This window comes from Betta splendens, chromosome 8 (assembly GCF_900634795.4).
Source record: "Betta splendens chromosome 8, fBetSpl5.4, whole genome shotgun sequence".
In the NCBI taxonomy this organism is placed as follows: Eukaryota; Metazoa; Chordata; class Actinopteri; order Anabantiformes; family Osphronemidae; genus Betta; species Betta splendens.
The window spans coordinates 11,987,306-12,008,287 of record NC_040888.2 but is presented as its reverse complement, the minus strand read 5'-3'; the positions used below and the strand labels follow the sequence as shown (position 1 = coordinate 12,008,287).

The following is a 20,982-nucleotide window of genomic DNA, read 5'->3' as shown; positions in this document are numbered from 1 at the left end:
TGCTCTCCAGAGCAGACAGTGAGTCCTCCAGTGGGTGAGAGTCCTGGTCCAAGATAGATTTGAGTTCGGCCTAGGACCCTTCTCTCACCCACCTCTTACACTGTGTTCAGAGCACAGCCCAGGACAGAGCTGGACTTCTTGATGATCCTGTCCAGTCTCTTCCTGTCCCTCACTGTGATGCTGCTGCTCCAGCAGACCACACCGTACAGGATGGCTGATGCCACCACAGAGTCATAGAAGGTCTTCACGCCCTATTGGACCTCTCACTCCAAAAGACCGCAAAAGACCCTTTCTGTACAGTGCATCTGTGTTACGAGTCCAGTCCAGTTTATTGGTCTCAATGTCCATTCCCTGGATGTGCATTGGTGGGACGACAGCAGAATGCCGCACAATCTCCTTCGATTTCTTTGTGTTGCTCAGGAAAGAAAAGAAGAGTTGGAATTATTTGTCAAATAATTATTTAAAGTGCTTAGATGTTTTTGAAAATGATTCAAAAAAACAGTTTTCACTAGACAAGATATTTTTCCTTTGTTATTTATCATATTGTATTTTATTTATCTGAACATATGAATTATGAAGAAGAATAACCAAGATGTTAAGTATAGGCGCAATGTACAGCTTTAGACTGTGTTATGAAAATATGGAATACACAAACTTCTACGAGTAAAAGAAACAACAAATAAACCAACTACACCTCCCAGAATGCAAATGGTGGTTCGGACGCGCCCCTCCTATTTTTTTAAAGATAAAAACATCCTGTGGGAGGTCGGCCGTTACTGACTGAGTGACATCGAGGTCTGTGTAAGAGGTGTCCGTGTGCGGTTGCTCCACACTAAACTGACATTACAGCAAAATTGATAAAATCTAACCAACCGACGTTTGTTCATTACAATGGCTGAAGGTGACAACAAAAGCGCAAACATGCTAGTAAGTGTTACATTTTAACCAGTGATGTTAGTGTATTCAAAGGCTTATGCCTTTTATGGGTTTGTTTAATGCTATGACTGTTAGCATTAGCATGAAATGCTCGGTTTAATCTTGTTGCTTTGCGTGAAGCTAGCCGATGGTGGCGTGTTTGTTTGATTAGCGTGACCTTTACACTGATACGTTGTGACAAATCTAGCTAACGCCATTCGTATATAAGATCGTTTGTTAATCTGCTGCCTTTTGATTGTTGCTGGTGGTCGCTGCAGGCAAGGGCAGCTAGCTAATTACAGCGTCATTTCAGTTAGTTAGCTAGCTAGCTAGACAGATTAATAGTTACAGCCTACACAGTTGGCCTTAATGAACATGTTAGCTTTTTGAGGCCAATAGATACCTCTAGTATTCTAATACCCTAATTCTCAGTCGAGTTACATTTGCTGATCATTTCCTATTTCTGTTTCTGGTATGGCGGCATATAGTTAACGCTGAACTGTTGCACAGTCATGTCAGCGGCTACTGAGACCTTGCGTATCACCAAAGGCAATATAAGACATTTTTTAAGTGTTACATTGACAAAAATACGATGGGTAGTACCAACCAACCAATATTTTTGCTGGTATAATTGTCATACGGCAAATGAATTTCAGTTCCTGATTTTCTTGGTGTGCGTAGGTCAGCCAAGTTGTTTACGCAACTGTCAGTTCAATGCAGAATATCTACAATAGACCGATCACAGGGTGTGTGTAAAATGAATGTCAGCAACTCCTGTCTTTGACTTTTAGATATCCCTGCGTACCATTTTGATATTATACAAATGTGTTTTCCAGTTCAAGAAGTATAGCCCCTTAAGGAATCTCCTCTTTTGTTTTGTAAAATATATTGTTTTATGTTCAGGCTCAGGAAACGGCCCAGCTGGAGGAGCAGCTGCAGGGATGGGGTGAAGTGATCCTAGCTGGGGATCGTGTCCTGCGCTGGGAGAAGGCTTGGTTCCCAGGAGCCCTTATTGGTGTTACCACTGTAGTTTTCATGTGAGTTAATACATAGGTGGCAAAAGAAAGATTAAAAAAAACCTGATCTACAGTACAATACATAATTCACAAATCCTATTCTATGAACATTAAACTGAGAGAAATTCAATGGCACTTTATGCACAGTTGCTAGAATATGTCTGTGTGCACTTGAAGTTAACATTTGATAAGGTAACTTTGATTAACTTTTTTCTTCTCTCTTAAAGGCTTATTTACTACTTAGACCCATCAGTGCTGACTGGTCTCTCCTGTACAGTCATGTTGCTCTGCCTGGCAGACTACCTGGTGCCCACCCTTGCTCCCCGGGTCTTTGGCTCTAATAAGTGGTGAGCACTTCACTTTTATTATGATCAATTTACTACTAAAAATCTGTTTATTATTTTTAAAAATTGTCTTACACTGTTCTTTACAGTGCTTCCTGTTGGTCATATAATCTCATCTCCTAACTTTGTCAAATATTACATGTTACACCCAATTGCATAAAATTCTTTCCTCACTGGGATTGGGTCAAGGACTGAAATGGGTCATGAACTGAAAATCATGGCTGCAGGTTTTTATTGGCCAAACCACGCTTATGCAAGAGGAATTTTGTCATCTGAACAACTTGTTCTTCTAAGTTAAATCAGATTCATTCAGTTAACACTTGAGGGGGTGGATTAGCAAAACACACATTGTTCTACATCTTGATATAGAACTTAATATCAGATTTTGTGATCATAATGTAATGTATTGCGAGAAATGGAATGGCATACGTTCTCTTTACATCATAACATATCCTATGATATGGAAAGCAGACTGTAAATCAACAACCACCCACGAAGAGATAGGTTTTTTTTTTATTTTTTTATAAAGCAAAGAGCTAAGACATCATGCTAATAGCTAATGCAATTGTCTGATACAGCCTTTTTTAGTGAACAACTTCATGCAGCTTTGACATTCATTACTTACACAAATAGCGCTACATTTAAGATTTAGATTTATTCTATTTTTCGATTTTTCTAAGAATGTGTTGTCTTGTTTTTCTGTCTGTCAGAGGAACATCGTTTCGGTTCACTCTACACAACTGTTTTAGATTGAAATGACAAAAAAAGCCATGAAACTTTACAACCACCTTTGACTCAGCTGTGTATATGCAGTGTTTAAAACAATTCTCTAAATAAAGGAGAGAGAAAGAACGTTACACTGTGTGTACTTCCTAGGGTGTTGGTTGCCTGTCCTGCTTTTGCCTCTTGATATACAACACTGCATCAGCTGGGCATGACTTGCATCCTTCTGCACTGCCGCACATTCCCCAGGCTGCAGCACAATGGTTGAGTCTGTTCATCAAGGTGCAGCAGCAAGAGTAAAATCTAGGGCAGGGTGTTGAAACTAGCTATATATATTTTTCGATAATGACCAAGAAAGGCTAGTTTCTTCCATAATACTGTGTAGCTCAAGCTCCAACGTTGTCAGCAGTCAGATGGTCCTTTGGTTAAATCGGGGTTCACCGTCTCCGTGACCAGACTCCCTGACAACAAGGACACAAATAGGAAACGATGACTAAGCAGAAAATGAAGGGCTGTCTTCCTAACTGCCCCCTTACTTATTCTAGCCAGCCAATTTTCTCACCCTTGCCATCTTATAACACCACAAAAGTCAAATAGAAATTTACTTTTTAAGGTTTATGGGAAAGTTATTTTCATCTGCTTGAGCAGGTCTTCAACATTTATGTAATTTACTCATGGATGAATGAATGCTTCTGTTTTTAGCTTTTCTTTGATCAGGCTTATATACTTAGTTTTGCAATGGCTTATCAAACTCCCTTCATTGTCAGGACCACGGAGCAGCAGCAGCGATTCCATGAGATATGTGGAAACCTGGTTAAAACCCAGCGTCGCATTGTGGGCTGGTGGAAGCGACTCTGTGCCCTCAAGGAGGAGAAGCCCAAAATGGTACATTAAAGTTCAAAGACATTTATGTATTACGCCAGTTAGATCCAACCAATTAAAGAAACATCACATACTCCTAACATGTTGCAACTGAGCATTCCTATAGTTTTATTGCAACATTTGGCTTCTGTTGCTCCAGATAAAAATATCCTCAGCTGATTTGGCTTAGCTGCTCCACTTAGCAGACCTCGAACTAGGTTACAGGCACCACATTCTTTTTTTTTCTTCTCACACAAAGCTCACACTAATGCCTTGTTAAAACAATTCTATTCATTGGTCACAAAATAATAGCAAATGTAAGTAAAGGAATTGCTCCTGTGGTGGTGTTGTTGCAGTCATTAATTCTCCGTATGTTGTTTAAGTGTGACATGCGTTGAACTGCTTTGGGGTAAATGTAATATGACCACTCTGCTCTTCACAGTACTTTGCCTCAGTGATCAGCAGCCTTCTGACAGTTGCCTGGATCGGACAGCAGGTTCACAACCTGTTCCTGACTTACCTGATTGGTGAGTATTTACAGTGTGACTAAAGTAATTATGCCATGTCAGTATTTTTATGTCCCTGAATTCAAAACTTCTTTTTCATTGCTGTTATCAGGGTTTCGTGTCATTTAGTAAACTAAAGTTTTATCAGTTATCAGTTCAGTTGATGTCTGTAAGTTACTGAGCTTTAGGTTTAACTTTTTAAATGTAGCAGCTGTGGTTTAAATGACAGGGCAGAACCAGGAGCTGATGATCTCAGTTGTGCAAATGTGTGTGTAACAGTCTTCAGAGCTACTTGTGGTTCTTGTCTCGTAGTGCCATCAGTGGCAGTTCTTCTTTTTCCATATGTATTTGCATATTATGCTTAGCAATTCAGTTGTAGTATGTAGAGCAATGGCTGGGTCTTCATATTTCAGTTGGATTTCCTTATGTAAGCTGGTTACATAATTATAACATGTAAAGTGGGGTTCTGTAAACGGTAGATGACCATGGAATCCTAAGGTAAATGCTTTTTTGTCTACCACATAAACAAATTTACTAATGTCCCAAATGCATGCATGTGTGTGTGTGTGTGTGTGGCCAGTAATGATTGCAGATATTCAGTTTCAGTTAAACTTTGTCTAACCAGTTGTCCTGCCCAGATTGAATTCAACAGTAATTGCTGCTTGTTGCATAATATTAATAATATTTAACATAAGGCTCATTTGACCTCTCCCTTTCACTTGCAGTAAGCTTCCTGCTGTTGCTGCCTGGCCTGAACCAGCATGGTATCATCTCAAAGTATGCTTGCATGGCCAAGCGAGAGATCAACAAACTGCTAAAACAAAAGGAGAAGAAGAATGAATAGTGGACGTTGAAGGTGTGAACAAAGAGAAGGATGGATCATAACAAAATGGAGAAGGTTATAGGAAGTTGAATAATGGAAAGAGCAAAAAAATGTTTCCTGTTTTCGCTGTCTCGGCTACAGAGCAAGACACTTTTTTTCGACATATGCATAGGGTTTGATTTTTCTCTCCCATCAGTTCAACATTACTTTTCTTTTTAATTACTCTCTATAAAAGCAGCCATGAGGTAATAGTTTTCAAGCGCACAGCAACACTGAAGCCCACTTCCTATATAAACAGAAAGTAATCTTGCATTTAGTTTGACTTTTTTTTTTTTAAGTACTTTAATTTAGCTTCACTATGTCCACAATGAATTTTAGGCCATTCCTATTTAGAAAAAGTTACTACTGAGCAGTTTTTGTAGCATTACTGCATCATCCTCTCAGATCCATCACAGCAATGTTTATTATTATTATTATTATTATTATTATTATTATTATTATTATTATTATTAAGGACAGTGTTTAAAGAACAAGTTTACTTTTGAGTCTGCTTTTGTTGTGTTTAAAAATGCTGAGTAAACTGGATTTCAAACAGAGCTCTCATCAGGAGTGAAAGTGTTTCTAGAAAAAAGCCTACTGCTGTACTGCTGCTAGCTGGACTCTGTGTTCTGTCAACTCTTAGATAATAACCGTGTAATGTATTACCGGTGTGTGGTGTTTCTGTGTAAATAGGCCCACTGCTCAAGCCTTTCCCTGTAAGTAATATTTTTTTTCCTGTTCCTATTATTTATTTATGTCCTTTTTCTCTTCAGCCACTTCATTTCTGACCCGTCTTTCAAACCATTTCATTATTTGTTCTTTTATTGGAGATCTTTGACAGTGAATAAACTTTGCTTCAAATAAGTTTTCATTGACTGTTATAGTGTCTTTTTTGTGGTAAAATGATATGAAATGTAACATTAAGAGTTATTGCTTCAGATTTCATAACTTAAGTGACCTGTCATATGCAAGATTTACTGTAATCAGCTTAATGCCTGGTGGCTTGCATTTAACACTGGGTCGTTATTGAAAGTTTTAACTGTTATAAATGAACTCTCAGAATAGAGGTTGTTAGCCACACATAGGTATATTTTCCTCACATAACACTGATTAATACAGTCTGAGTGCTGTGCAGTCTGTCTCCCATCGCCTTGCTGCCCACAGCAGCTTGTCTCCAGCCTGTCTTCTGGGTTTTCGTAGAGCAACTGTCTGCCTTTGTTCACCTGCAGACATGTTAGTAATAAGCACATTTATATATGGAATATACGTTTATTTAGTATTTTATAAAAAAACAAATGTAAAATTATTGCTACCGCTTGCAGTAAAAGGTTGCCAGTAAAATTACTTTTTTAAGGATTAAGTCTGTTTTGTTTACAATAATTATATGAAGGAATCACAAAAGATCAATACATTATTGACCTGTAGAACTACTGTCATAATGCATAACCTCTCATTTGGTTTTGCTTTTTCAAAAGTCTAAAATCCATACTGTAATATATTTGATAAAGATGACACATACTGAACATTAGCCGTGTGGACATACACTATGCGAAAAAATGCCCCACCTGTCAGTATATCATGCTGATGCCATTGTATTGGTTTGCCGGCTAGCCGTGGCAAGACGTTAGTCACTGGAGGTGTGTGTTCTGTATTATAGGTGGTCCAGTACTCTGATACACCCTGTGGGTTGGTAAGTTCTCTGACAGCCTGACCACTGTGGCGCTGCATCCACTCTTTTGTGTTTAAGCTGGATCTCTAGTGAAAAAATACACAGAAAAAGCCAGTCAGTTTATTTTCCTACAACTAAAGTTCATGTATTTGGTCAACTTAATAGAATGCAGACACCTCTGGCAATAAATACTGATAACAAAATGATGCCATTAGGTACTTAAACTAGGTTGTGTCTAGGATTGTTCCTTCATCTAATTCTAAAACAACTTTAATGACTTGTTAAAACAAACTAATATTATTACCAGAGTGATGTGTTTGTGGTTGTGCACCTCTTGAGTGTGAGACAGAAGTGGACACTGCAATGGGGTGGAGTTGTCACTGAGATCCACATGACTCAGATGCTGTGATGGGAAGCTGGGATCTTTCAGATGAAAGTCAAGAGGACGTCCATCAGCTGACCTGCCAGAGTAACTCTGACAAAAGAAAACATAGCAGACAAGAGAGTAGATGGTGGCTTCACGTCATCGGCTGACTTGCAACATGAATGCAGCAGAAATGGAAGATTATTAGACAGGAAGAAACCTTAGAGCTGACCTGGTTATGGGTGGTGTTGTAGCAGATTACTGTGTCACCCAGGTTCAGGGTGCTCTCATGCAAAAGCCTTGGTCTGGACTTCTTTGCTTTTCTTTGGCATCGTTGACACCAATGGGTGAAACTCTGGCTACTGTTCAACAGACTGTTCATGTTGTTCTGCAATAGTAACATCATCATCTGCAAATATTATAACTAGTACACACAGAGAAGGAACACTTTGCTCTGTTTCATATGTGAATGCGTGCTTTGTAAAATTAAACTCGAGTTGTCTGAAAGGGTTAACAGATAGCATTTTTAGGTGATATTAAGTGAACCACAAAAAATTCAAGTCCACACATGATGACACAAAATGAGAAGTAGGTCAACATAAAGAGAAGAAGAGAATAAACATATAATCTGCTTTGTTGTTACGTACCTGAGATCATTCAGATGGCTTGTGTGGAAACATTGCTGTCATGGTGATGAGAAAACAAGAAAGTTTCTTTGTGATGTCAGCTGCTTCCTGCAGTTTCAAACATAAACATTACACATGTCTGTCTGCATTTTTGGTAGTGTTTGACTTTTTCCTCTTACAACACTGACTTTATGTTTAGAATGTGTGTTGTTTATGTTTTTCTAACTATTTTCTAAAGTATCTTACTTTGATGCAGATTCTAAATTGCTGTGCAATATACTGTGTGCCATTGTGAAATATTTCATTTCATTTCATTAAGCAGAATGAAGTTTAAGATATTTACTTATATTTTAGAAAGCTCATTCTAGCTTGTTTTCATATTCTAATGCAGTGAATGTCAATGCAATGAAGTTCTGCATAGGTTTCCAGTTTAGAGGGCACGTTGAGCTTTAAAAATGCAGGCCTTAAAATAGGTCTTGGTTTGTTGTGCAGAAACTGTTCTGGGGAGGTGTTGATTACGGTTGTTTTGAAGGAAGTGGTTTATGGATCTAAAGAACAAACATATATTTGTATTAAATATATATTTAATATTTAAATATATATATATATATATATTTAAACTGTCCGTATACATTTGTAACTTGTTTTTTTAAAAAGTGTATTAATGTTAGTGTAATGTTCTGTATGATGGCAAAAAGCAGAGATCACAGACCTTTATAGTAACAATACTATTGCACTTTTTGCATAAAACCTACTTTTGTTTAGGTCATAATATTTTGTACACGTTATTAACGTCAATCTTGCCAAACGGGACCAATGTTTTAAAACATATTTAGGACAATTAAATTACAAAGACGGAGAAAAGCCCGCATTACAGCGCCGCGCTTCGGCCAGTGGAGGTACTGCAGGAGGCGACAGCAGGACACCGGTGTCTGTCTGTGCATCCATCGTCACTCTACTTGTTCAGTGTGTTGGTGAATGAAACGCTGCTCGATAGCTAGAATTTGAGTGAGTGAGTTTGAATTTATCCGAAGAAAACAGTCGTTCGTCCACATGGCCTCTAACGGTAAGAAACACATTCATGTATGTGCTTGAATTGTAAATACTTAACATCTTCAAAGGTGTACTGCTACTAGCTAGCTAACATTATGGAGGAGACCGTTAATTGGCGGCAGTTGACAAATGCGTAGCGTCAACGCGAGATTTTGCAGTGGTATATTTGTAACGCTGACGACGAAATTAACGTCTATAAAAGCTTAAACGTTCGCTTCATGGTATTATGAAACGAGCTCCCGCTGCTTGAGAGGCTGGTATTCGGGTTAACGCCGAGGCTGACCAGCGACGTTGCAGCACTACTGACCCAGTTTCTGCCGGAGGCCCCGCCTCTCGGTACCCAGCACGCTTCTTCGGTCTTGTTTAGACGGTCCATAGTTTGGTTTCTTTTACACATACGCTTTATAATTAATCAGAGCAAGGTCTTAAATCTGAAGCAATAACGACCCTGACGTACAGTAACTGAAGGTATGAGTGTTTAGACCCGTTAGTTGCCGTTAACTGCTGGAATTCACTACAACTATTTTTACAAGTGTTGGCAACGATGTTAAGTTCAGCTGCAGGCGATGTAATCTAGTACGATGATGTGCCTTGTATAGAGTTACGGATGTATATTATTGGACAAAGTACTTACATATTTCAATTAGCATTTAATCATTCACCTGTCAATAAACATTTCCATTGTCCTTTTGTGTAAATGAAGAAAAGCTGTGTGAACTGGTAACTAAACACTACATAATTTATACTGCTCATAGTCAATTTTGTTTATTCCATAGATTATTCCCAATCACCTCCTCAGGGGTAAGTAATGTAATATTCAAATTATAAATAAGACTTTTTTAACCCTTTGTGTAAAACTAGTGGATAGTCTTGGAAATAGTGGAAATTTGATTATTTTAGTAACTTAGTTAAAATGATGCCAAATGTTTTACCGTAGTGTTTGTATGTGGAGGATTTCTTTAGACATTTGGAGATTTAGAGAATTAATGGTCAAACCAGTGAACTTGATCCTACTAAGTGCTTTCAGACTAGCTTCCTAATTTCCATCTACTGTTTAACTTGACTATTCTGCACTTAGATATGTGATTGTCACCTCTCTCTGCTGCTTTGCCCTCTTCTGTCTTGCACAATTACTGCTGTTAGATGCACAACTACAGTGTATTAAAAGTTTGCAGTTATGCCAACTTTGACATTCATTTAGAACAACAGTCCACTACTTCTGTTTTTGTGTTTAACCACAATGGACTTGATGGACTTAACCTGCTGTACTTTGTATGTGGGGAACTAAAAGATACAAAATTTGAGTGAGGAGTTTTGAGTGGTTTGTTTTTCTGTTTTGTATGTTTTGTTTAACCATGTACAGCTATGGATCCTATGGTGGCGTTGGTGGTGGTGGTAATGGTACTAACCAAGGTTATGGACAGTCCTCTGGTCAGAGTTACAGTCAGCAGGGTTATGGAGGCTACAACCAGAGCTCTGACAACAGCTCTAGCTCTTACAGTCAAGGAGGATATGGGAGCTATGGTCAACCCCAGTCAGGTAGAGGCAGATTCAGTAACTTTAATGTTTTTATTTTCATATTTAAAATTTCTAAAAACTTCACATGTTTGGTCTATTCCCAGGAGGATATAATTCTCCACCATCTAGTCATAGTGGTGGTAGTGGTTACAATCATTCCAGCCAGTCCTACAGTTCTGGAGGCTATGGTGGCAGCAGTCAGTCATCCAGCATGACATACAACCAGCAGTCAACCTTTTCCGGTTACAACCAGCAGCAGCTTTCTTCTTCATCCTCTGCAGGGTACAACATATAAACACAAAGTATCAAGCAGTGAAATGTGTTTTTTATGTAGTAAAATAACTCATCTTCTTGTCATCAACAGCTATGAAGGTAACTCTCAGGCCCCTGGCTACAACCAGCCACCCAGTAGTGCACCGAGTGGAGGTGGCTATGGGAGCAGTGGCGGTCAGCCTGGTGGCTATGGGGGCAGTGGGTGCCACCAGCAACCATCTCAACACGGAGGAGGTCTCTACAACCAGCCTTCAAGCTATAACTCTCCTCCACAGAGCTATAGTCAGCAAAGCCAGTACAGTCAAGGTGGAGGTAAGAAATGGATTTAGATTAAATTTCAAGTGAATATAAACAAAGCACAGGTGAAAGCATTGTATTATGAATTCAGTGATGTACATAATTTTGACAGGCCAAAGGTTACTTCTGTTAAAGTGAGTTTGTCTTAACATTATTTCAGGATATGAAAGCGACAGTCCACCATTAAGTGGAGGAGGAGGTGGAGGATATGGTGGTCCTGATGGGGGTTATGGAGGTCAGGACAGCCGCGGTGGCAGGGGGCGTGGGGGTGGTTTTGGAGGCCGTGGCGGCGGAGGATATGATCGCGGTTTTGATCGAGGTGGTCGAGGTGGACCAAGAGGAAGAGGAGGCATGGGGTAAGTGATTAAATACTCGAAATATTTTTTTTGGTCTTATTTTTATTACCTTGATGTTTTAAAATGCACAGAATCTTATACCCATATAAATACTTCTCCAACTTTGCTTACATGTGGTGGAACTGAGTCAAAATCTATAATATGCAACAGGATACCATTCCGGGCTTGTATCCACATGCTTGCCATGCTGCTACTTCAGTGTTTCTCCACTCACTTGCTTTTTTCCAAATTAATGAGGTATTCTTATAAAACATTTGCGTTTGTGTTTGCTGTGATAACTGCACACAGACTTATGGCATACACTTTTTTAAGCTAATTGCAAATGGTACCAGTAAAAAAGATGGAAACACCTTCCCATGAGATCAGTTTTTACTTTGTACTTCATACTGAAGACCTAAAACTTTAAAACAAATAAATAGAATAGAGTGTTGTGCTGTGAATGCACAAATAAATTATACATAAAATAATGTTTTTTATGAACTCTTCTATTCAATGGTACATGTACTGAATACAATATAAAATGTTACAATTTAAAAAACATATATTTAAAAAGAAGTGACATGTCTTTTGCTTCTCAGTGGACTATCCTGATTCCAAAAAGTTTTTTCAGTAAGTGGTAAGTGGTGGTAAAATATCATGAATAAGAAATAAAAAATCAGTTCATCCCCATTTTAAAATCTCAATATTGGTATTAAAAAAGTCTAAAACGGCTGCTGTTTTATGGCTGAGAGAGCCAGTGTGTCATGATTCCCATACAGTCTAATCAACATTCTACACAAAGGCAATTATTAATCAAATCCAATTTTATTTAAGCATTTTAAGGGCAACACTGTTGGCCAAAGTGCTAAGATAAATAAAACAGAATGATAAAAAAATGATAAACCATTTTAAAAAGAACAAAGTATACATGTGTTTGTGTACATACAGTACAAAGGTAAGTAAAAACCATCATCTTGAAATGTGCGAAATACCAAAAAGGAAAAAAACAAAAGAAAAACAAAACAAATTTAGGAAAAATCAGTAATTTGCATATTACTTGAATATTAGAACAACAGAAACAGACACAGTAAAGATATGGTGGAAAATCATTGTGGGAAAAAAGTTGATTGATGTTGATGTGATCACCTGTGCTCCATTGTTGCGTTCTGCATAAAGAACAACTTAAACAGAACCTTTGGTAATGCAGTTAGTGAAATGTTGTTACAATTTATAGTTGTTAAACCAGGCTATATAATTATGCAACGGAGTGTGTTAATTAATGAGTAGTTGGTTGACAGTAATTACTACTAAAAAAAAAAAGGTCCAAGGATCACAAAAAGAAAATGGCTTCAATAAGCATTCTGATCAAACACAAAACTTAAAAAATTTTGCTTCAATTAAATGAATCTGACTTTTTTTTTTCTTTTTTCTTTTCACATCTGATCCACATTGCTCCTCCAGAGAATGGGTTAAATTCCTCATGGTGCAAAGTTAAAGTTGGTTAAAGTCTGCCCTCTGTACTTATTTTTGAGTTCTACATCTGCTCCAAAATGGTTATGTTAGCAGGTTTTCTTATCATTTTTGGAGAAAGCTGTCTTTAAGGACATCTATATACTATGGTCTTATTTTCCTTTAGTACTTTCATCCAGTCTCCAGAAAAGTGTCCAAACACCTTCTGAAACCACTGCTTGTGGTAAGATAAAGTTCCCAAACACACATAAAAGTAGAGTTGGGTTTTTTAATTCCTAAATGATTAAATCAAATCAATATCACAGGGGTTTGCGGTTTTCTGCGTTTATTACAATTTTAATTATCTGTATCAGCTTCTTTCAGTCATTAGAAATGATCCTTTTTGTAAAAGTGTAACAGCATCACTTAAAGTAAATTACTGCATTGGGTCTAGCTTTCAGTTAGCGCACACCTTTAAGAGCAGAATCATGCCCTACAGATGTAGGTTTGCTTCTGTTTGCAGAAAAGTATATGCTTCAAAATTTGTGATCTGACTTCCTTAGATCGCTAACTTGGGGCATTCATTCAGTGTTTCTTTACCTTCAACAAAGAAAGTCATGTACTGAGGAAAAGTACAACTTAATGACAAGCACCTGTACTAGATTGTGTCACCCTAAAGGGTTTACAAACAGTCAAAACTGGAAAATGAAAACCCACTTAATCAAAGATCCAACAAATAATCAATGATTTCATTTTCATTTATTTGATTATAAAAAACAATATCTTTGCCTTATTTATATGAAACTCTAAATATAACAGAATCTGCTCAGACTCTTAAAACAAGACAACATTTGACGTTGCTAAAAAATGTGAAACTAATTTTAAATAAAATTTATAATTATTGTAGAGGCAGAAAATGGTTTGGTGTATTAGGTTCCCTCTTTTGTTTCTTCAGAGAGACTGCACATTATTTAATGTATTTCATTGTATGTTTGCCCATCCATCACACCCATGACTTTTATTCCTCACAATATGTGGAACTCAATTACAATGATTCATTACAGTTAGGCGGATGCACTGGACATTAAGAAAGAAATGTGTTCTACAAAACTATAGCTAAATGATATGTATTAAATTTAATAGTGTTTAAATGTATTACTAAATTATATATATATTTCATATTTATCAAAAAGAAAAATAATATTTGAGTATTATCACATGAGTGAAACACCTACTGACTACTTTGTCTTAAAGCACCATTGTTAGTATTTTGTGCCAGACAACTTTGCTCTAGGCTGAGCATAAACAACACAAATAATTGTTCCTGGTTGAAGAATTCAAGGGCCTAATTTGTGTGCTGTACATTGTAAAGTCCAATGCCAATATGCAGTTTCTAAGTGTGTAAGTGTGGCTTTGACTCTCACTGACATGCCACAAGAAATGATCATCACCTGCCTTTCTTACTTCCTACCACCTCCTCCCCAATCAAAACTTCCAGATTGTCATACTCTGCTTTAATCAATCTTTGAATCTTCTTCTAGGCTTTTACATCTCCAGGATGACTTTCTGCTCTTAAGTCATCAATAGGAAATTGTAAAATGGGGAAACTCTTCAGACGTCTTTTAATTAGAGGAAAAGAGTATTAAGACACAGAACAAAGCCTAAAAAACGCCTGTTTTGGAATTAACTGCTATATGTGTCAAAAGTAAAGGTTGTGAAAGATAAAACTTATCTCAAAATCACCCAAATCTGTCCAAGACTCAGTGTTTACTGTTTGGTTGGTTAGTAGACATAAAACTACAATGCAGTATAATGATTAGGGAATTGATTGAACATTTAGTAGATATGGACAAGCTCTACGGTATCTTGTCAACCAGGTAAACTCTACAGAATCAGAACATGTAGGGGTTTAGTAGGAAAAATGCCAAAAGAAGAAGGGTGGGTTTGATGAAGAGACTGTGAGAATGAAAGTTGGCCACTACCCATAGAGAGAAATCGCTGTCAGCACCAGCCTTCAATGTGTGCCGTTTTTCTCTTCCTCTTCATCAGAATGGGCGATCGTGGAGGATTCAATAAGTTCGGTGGTAAGTGGAAAAAAAAAAACACTTGAGCAGAAGGTTTGTTCAGTTTATGAAGCTAAGCTAAAGGGTGGGGAGATATTGCTCAAAGCATAAACTGGATATAAATGATGGTGATTTAAGTGTGTTGTGTTTCAAATGACCTATTGTAGTTACAGTACAAAGGAAGTTCACAGTACCAAGCTGCTTTCATCAACTGTAGTGAGACACAAATATATGCACACAAATATTTGTATTGCAGAGGTTTTCTAAGACAGAAGAGATTGCAAATATTTTGAGACAATGTTATTTTTTAATATGTCAGCGTCTTCAAAAAGTACTAATACACTCACTTACCACTTTATTAGATACCTATCTACAGTCTTGTTTAATCTAAAACAGCAGTTTATAATCTCTTTTTTTTTTTTTTAGTTTAAACAGCTGATAATTCTACATTCTTATTGTTGAGGCTAGAGTCTGAGTTTTGTTGCATGGCATTATATTATAACATGGTTAAACAGCCTAGAAAGGGATACATTATAAAGATTTGATTGAATTAGATTTTACAGGTGTACATAATAAAGTGGTTGTTGAGTGAATAATCCTTTCCATGGCTTGACCCTACAGGTAAGAACTTTCAGATTGTTGCAAAATGTTACCTGAATGGATAAAAGCCTGGAGCAAAGCAATGGTGTTCAGAAGGAATGATGTGAGCCGTAGTTTTAGATTCTGTCTCGCATCTTTGGAGTTTAATTGTGTTGGCAGTAAAATTGATGGATGGGTGTACAAGGCTTGTTTTTCTTCGTTTTGGTAAAAAAACTTCATTTTTTGCTGGGTACTGTGTCAAACTTAAAGGAAATTGGATAAAATACCAACACACCTTCCAAAAATAACCTGGAAAAACGGTTTAGATTTTGCAGACAACACCCGTTGTGTGTCTTAAAAGATGAATAAATGTTTAAGGTGAAAGAAATTGGCAGGACTGTTCCACCACTAGTGTTTGGTAAAATCTGTTTCGATTGCACAATTGTGGGATGTTCAATTACAATTTTACAGTACTAGCATGTTGATAAGGTACATTTACTGCTTTAAATGAAACTGATCTACTAGTAACATTATAATTTAGAACGATTGGCAGGAGATAATAGAGCTGGGTTATACTGTATAAATCCTACTGTACAAATCCACAAAATGGATATTTATTCAAACTGTTTAGATAGATAATGTAGATAATGTTTTCAGTGTAGTGAGATTTTGTTCTCCATCCTCTGTCTTTCAATACTTTTATAATTGTTAACGTACAAATAACTGTGAAATGAAGTCCTTTTTAGTATTTGCACACATCCTCAAAAGGAAAAATAATTCAAACATTCGAACACACTCAGATCTTAGCTCTTCGATCTCCATCATGGTCATGATGAAGTTCAAAGGATTAGTGTTCTTAACAGTGAGTCATCAAATGGAAGTTGTTACAGGTCTCGCATCATTGCTACTGCAGTTTGAATCTAGAAGTTTCACTTCCATTATGGATACATAATGGTCATTATGTTTCTCGGTTGGATGTTTATTGACCATGCATGCTGCAAAATCTGCTAGTAATGGGCAAGGTATGAACGGTTATTAAACAGCTGTTAAACAGAACTCAAACCTGCAGAAATATTAAGTTTGCAACATCCTGAAGTCGTGTCATAGGTACGTGCTTGTTATTTTAGATATTGTGAAAAGAAATGCTAATTTTATCTTTCAAATAATATTGAATATAAATTTGAGAGTAATAGAAATGTGAAATACCTGGGATATGTGTGGTGATGCATGAATATTGCCCATGGAGGTGTTTCTGGCTTTCTGCATCAGTGCAGAAGCTGAGTAAGTTGCAGAAGGTTGAAGAAGATTGTTTTGGGTTAGAATATACTTCTGTAGCTGTTGTTGTTGTTGTTGGTCGTAGACCAGTCAATGTTTTGTTGGGTTGCTTTCCAGAGCACCAAAATTGTTGCTCATTGCAATGAAGATCAGTTTATTATTCAAAACTCTGCAAATAAATATGAGTTGTCAGTTCCATGATGCTAAGAAAAAGGTTTTGACTTGTTTTCCTGTCAGACATGTATTGAATGATTCAAGGGATTTGGCTCTAATAACAACACAAAGCTTGTGTTTATGTGAATATATATGAATGTTTTTATGGACGGGCAAAGTATGTGTGACCGAGTAAATCATAAAACACTTCGATCCAGAAAGATGGACCTAGTTTTTCCAAAGACATATGTAGACATATATAAATTGTCTTGTACAATATATGAAAATAAACAGAGTGAATGACAATGCATTATGTCAGTTATGGGTGTACATACTGACAAATATCATATATTATTGGTTCAGTGTTTTGGTTCTGTGTTCGTGGAAGGTGGTGGTTTATAGAATATGAAGAAATGCATCAACACAAATGCATTCAAAAGTGGATTGTTTCAAAGTTTGTTACTCAACTGTGATGTACCAAACTGTTGGAGAAATGGAAATACTGAACTGTATGCTCTGTGGAATATGGTGGTTACCTCAGGACACAGCACACACTTGAAGAGGCATACACTACTGTATCATAACATGGACATTATTGTTTCTTACCGTTGGGTAGAACAAACATCATTTCAGGTTACTCTCCTCTGTGTGTGGTCCTGGTTCAAATTTATTGTTAAGACACATGTGCTCAGAAATTCTACCTTGTAGTGTTAGTGATATAGCAAATGTTCATTTCCAGCATTGATGTATTTCTTTTTCTTCTCAAGGACCAAGAGAGCCAGGACTTGGAGGACCTGGCTTCAGTAAGCTTTGCTCTGTTTTGTTTTCAGCATAACCATCAACAAGATGAAGCCCCTTTTTCAGTGACATGACAGAACCTTCTGATTACTGCACATGTGAAATCCTGGAACCATATACAATATACCAGAGATTATGATTCTTTAAAATGTGCAAATATATCTAAAAGTAAAGACTAAACTAAAATCTACTTAAAAAAAGACTTAAAAACTACTTCCTTTTTTTCAGTGCAAGACCAGGATAACTCAGACAATAATACCATCTTTGTGCAAGGCCTAGGAGATGACTATACTGTTGAATCAGTAGCTGATTTCTTTAAGCAGATTGGAATCATTAAGGTATTTCTCTAGTGCTATATCTTAGTCAAGACAGTCAGTCAATCATCACTACTTTTAAATAAGTTTAATTTGTTTTGTGTCCATCCTGTTAGGTGAACAAGAAAACAGGCCTGCCCATGATAAATCTGTACACAGACAGAGAAACTGGGAAGCTGAAAGGGGAGGCCACTGTTTCCTTTGATGACCCACCTTCAGCTAAAGCTGCTATTGACTGGTTTGATGGTAAGTTGATTATATTAGGATCATCAGAATTCACCTGACATCCCCATTTTGACCTTTGTTGTCTCATTTCTTTTGCACCAGGTAAGGATTTTAATGGAAATCCAATCAAGGTGTCCTTTGCCACCCGCAGAGCTGACTTTGGCGGCCGAGGTAGCATGAGGGCTGGTCGAGGACGAGGAGGTACAACTTCTTTTCTTTTTAGTTTGACACATTTTGTAATGACCATATAAAATGTTTTGTTGTATTATTGCTTATAGTCCAAATTCTATCTATCATGAAATAAAAAAGATTTCTTAGCACTTTCAGGACATTAGGTAAAAGGTAAGTGAATTTTGCCACTGTCTGAAGTTAAAGCCACTGGATTGTTGTTTTACTAAGGCAATGTAGGTCTGCAGAAGAACACAGTACTGTACAGTAGCTTGAAGTGTTGTAAATTTCCAGATGCTCTACCTTGTGCTGTAGCCGTGGGATAACCTGCTTACGTTTGTGTTTAGTGAATGACTGCATGACATTCAACATTTTGCTGAAGTTAAAATAATGTGTGACCAGTGGAAAAATAACAAATATATCTCATAGGAACATATTATAGGAAATGTCACTATGCAAAACATTTGGACTTGTGTTGCATCTTTTCTATTTACTTAACATTTACTTATTGTACAAAGTCAAATAAAAGTGTGTACGCTGGACTCTCTTTGCTGGGTTTTGATCATTGAACTTTTCTTGAGTCAAATGTGTTGCTGTTTTACTGCTGCCCTTTAATTCTTCCATGCTGAGTTGAAAGAAGTTAATATTCATCAGCAGTTAGGACAATACATTCTGGACTACTGTTTTGCGTAGGGCCAATGGGACGTGGAGGATTTGGAGGGGGTCGTGGAGGATTTCCAGGTGGTAATGGTGGCAATGGAGGAGGAGGACAGCAGAGAGCCGGAGACTGGAAATGTTCGAACCCGTGAGTGAAGATGTGGGAATTTGATTTCTAAATTAGTATATAGATTTTTTTCATTGACGTTAAATACATTTGATGTTTATTTGTGTAAATAAATTAACAATAAGGTTTCAGGTAATTGTATGACTAATTGTGCAGAAAAGAGTAATTGGCAGTGTGATGTTATCAATCTTGTTCTTTTTGCTTAATTTTCTTCAGCAATTGTGGTAACCTGAACTTCTCATGGCGTAATGAGTGTAACCAATGCAAGGCCCCCAAGCCTGAGGAAGCTGGTGGGATGCCTGCAATGGAAAGAGGTTAGACAAGAACAGCCTTTACATTTACATGTAAAACCTTTTATACAATGATCTATAAGTCAAACAATAGTGAGTCCGGAAACATTCAAAGTATTAACAGTTAAAGGTTATGTGGGGCCATGATTAGATCTGAACATTAATCTCAAGCAATAATCATATATCCCATCATCTTACATGAAGTCATGTGCTAAAAATATTAATATATATAATATAAGTTCTGACCAAGTAACTGTTCTCTGTTGTCAGGAGGTTTTGGAGGAGAACGCAGAGGAGGCTTTGACCGTGGTGGATTCAGAGGCAGAGGTGGTGACCGTGGGGGCTTTAGAGGGGGCAGAGGAAGTGATCGAGGAGGATTTGGTCCTGGCAAGATGGATGCAAGGTCAGATTCAATTGAACAGACTTCACTTCTTTTGAAAATAAGACCGTAAAATGTATAATAAAACTGCAGCATGTGCCAGAACCCAGAACACAACAGCAGTCATAAAGATACTAAAAGTGTTAATATAGTTTTCACCTGCTTAAAGGATGGGACTGATCTCTCATTAATACACTATATCCAAATGTAGATTCTGGATATTCTGGATAGTGCTGATAATTTTTATTGTTTTTTTATTTTTTAGGGGTGACCACAGGCAGGACCGTAGGGGCCGTCCCTACTAAATCATCCTAAAAGGGACAGACCAATGTGCGTAACCCTGTTCATAGTAGTTTTAGCCCATTTTCAAAGGTTTGTGTTGACTTCTCTTGCTACTAAAGATACTTTGTGTTTGGTTTTGTTTCTGCCACTTGTTCCTTTAGTGTACATATACTCTGTGTATTTCTGCCTTACTTAGAAGAAAATAGTTAAAATCACTTCCTACATTACAAAGACAAATGTTTTGTGGCTCAGAAGGTAATAACATATAAACGCAAAATAAGGAAAATATGTATGGACAAATGAAGAGGATGTGACTGGATTTTTAAAATTTTGTACAATTTTTTTATGGCTATGGCCATAAAAGGGAATTAGACTACAGTAATCCAAGTGAAAACACATGAAGCACAAATAATAAAGGTGATCTGACACCTGCCATCATCATTTTTGGTAAACACAGTCATTCCATTATGATGCAGTCATTCCATTATGTATAATCCATTCACAGGAAGAAAATGTAAACTTTTATTTACTACTACTTCTACTTCTGAATAAGGCTCCATTATGATGTGTGAGGGTTGTGTTCATATTGAAGTACTTATGTATTATTTGAGTTGTTTGATATTGTGCATGTGTTGGCATTCAAATAAAAGTGTTGTAAAAACTACAAAAGTCTTTGTTTTTTGGAAAAATTTATTTTAAATGATCTCTTTATACTGGGAACACTATTATAATAGCCTGTGATGTCGACTAAGTTTGCTTCTCATACTTCAAATGTTCCTGTGTTAACATCTGCCTTTTGCGTTTTCTAGTTTAGACCTCTTGCCCCTTTGCGTTGGGTGACTGTTGATCTACTTGAAAAAT

At 37.1% G+C, this 20,982-nt stretch overlaps 3 protein-coding genes across 6 annotated transcripts; 2 read left to right on the top strand and 1 right to left on the bottom strand.

Annotated features, from left to right (window-relative positions):
• The first annotated feature begins 767 nt into the window (after nt 1–767).
• arl6ip1 (ADP-ribosylation factor-like 6 interacting protein 1) lies at nt 768–6,096 on the top strand. The gene is made up of 6 exons (XM_029157879.3): nt 768–927; nt 1,819–1,952; nt 2,159–2,278; nt 3,766–3,883; nt 4,302–4,386; nt 5,091–6,096. Exons 1-6 carry the CDS (start codon nt 892–894, stop codon nt 5,207–5,209), a joined length of 612 nt encoding a protein of 203 aa, XP_029013712.1. The 5' UTR covers nt 768–891; the 3' UTR covers nt 5,210–6,096.
• LOC114859845 (uncharacterized) lies at nt 5,512–9,400 on the bottom strand. 4 transcript variants are annotated; one of them, XM_029157876.3, is made up of 6 exons: nt 9,247–9,385; nt 7,908–7,994; nt 7,493–7,648; nt 7,201–7,371; nt 6,793–6,982; nt 5,512–6,450 (listed from the first exon to the last, which is right to left on the bottom strand). In XM_029157876.3, the coding sequence occupies exons 3-6, from the start codon at nt 7,640–7,642 to the stop codon at nt 6,338–6,340; spliced, it is 624 nt and encodes a 207-aa protein (XP_029013709.1). In that variant the 5' UTR covers nt 7,643–7,648; nt 7,908–7,994; nt 9,247–9,385; the 3' UTR covers nt 5,512–6,337. The 4 variants fall into 4 exon arrangements, with proteins under 4 accessions (XP_029013709.1, XP_029013710.1, XP_040927688.1 ...); XM_029157877.3 differs by having other exon boundaries at nt 7,908–7,942; nt 9,247–9,368; XM_041071754.2 differs by lacking the exon at nt 7,908–7,994 and having other exon boundaries at nt 9,247–9,400.
• On the top strand, nt 8,802–20,790 carry fus (FUS RNA binding protein). The gene is made up of 15 exons (XM_029157864.3): nt 8,802–8,952; nt 9,716–9,740; nt 10,303–10,478; nt 10,562–10,739; nt 10,822–11,042; nt 11,188–11,383; nt 14,861–14,895; nt 17,649–17,684; nt 17,908–18,017; nt 18,110–18,239; nt 18,321–18,419; nt 19,080–19,191; nt 19,387–19,484; nt 19,731–19,863; nt 20,105–20,790. Exons 1-15 carry the CDS (start codon nt 8,940–8,942, stop codon nt 20,142–20,144), a joined length of 1,602 nt encoding a protein of 533 aa, XP_029013697.1. The 5' UTR covers nt 8,802–8,939; the 3' UTR covers nt 20,145–20,790.
• Nucleotides 20,791–20,982: the final 192 nt, after the last annotated feature.

Coding starts and splice junctions, on each gene's coding strand:
- arl6ip1 (XM_029157879.3), top strand. CDS start 892: ATGGCTGAAGGTGACAACAAAAGCGCAAACATGCTA. Junction 3,884..4,301: donor AGGAGGAGAAGCCCAAAATG/GTACATTAAAGT, acceptor TGCTCTTCACAG/TACTTTGCCTCAGTGATCAG. Junction 4,387..5,090: donor GTTCCTGACTTACCTGATTG/GTGAGTATTTAC, acceptor TTTCACTTGCAG/TAAGCTTCCTGCTGTTGCTG.
- fus (XM_029157864.3), top strand. Junction 11,043..11,187: donor CCAGTACAGTCAAGGTGGAG/GTAAGAAATGGA, acceptor ACATTATTTCAG/GATATGAAAGCGACAGTCCA. Junction 19,192..19,386: donor GACTGGAAATGTTCGAACCC/GTGAGTGAAGAT, acceptor AATTTTCTTCAG/CAATTGTGGTAACCTGAACT.
- LOC114859845 (XM_041071754.2), bottom strand. CDS start 9,336: ATGTGTAAAAGAAACCAAACTATGGACCGTCTAAACAAGACCGAAGAA. Junction 7,649..9,246: donor GGGCCTCCGGCAGAAACTGG/GTCAGTAGTGCT, acceptor TTACTATTGCAG/AACAACATGAACAGTCTGTT. Junction 6,983..7,200: donor ACCACAAACACATCACTCTG/GTAATAATATTA, acceptor TTTTTTCACTAG/AGATCCAGCTTAAACACAAA.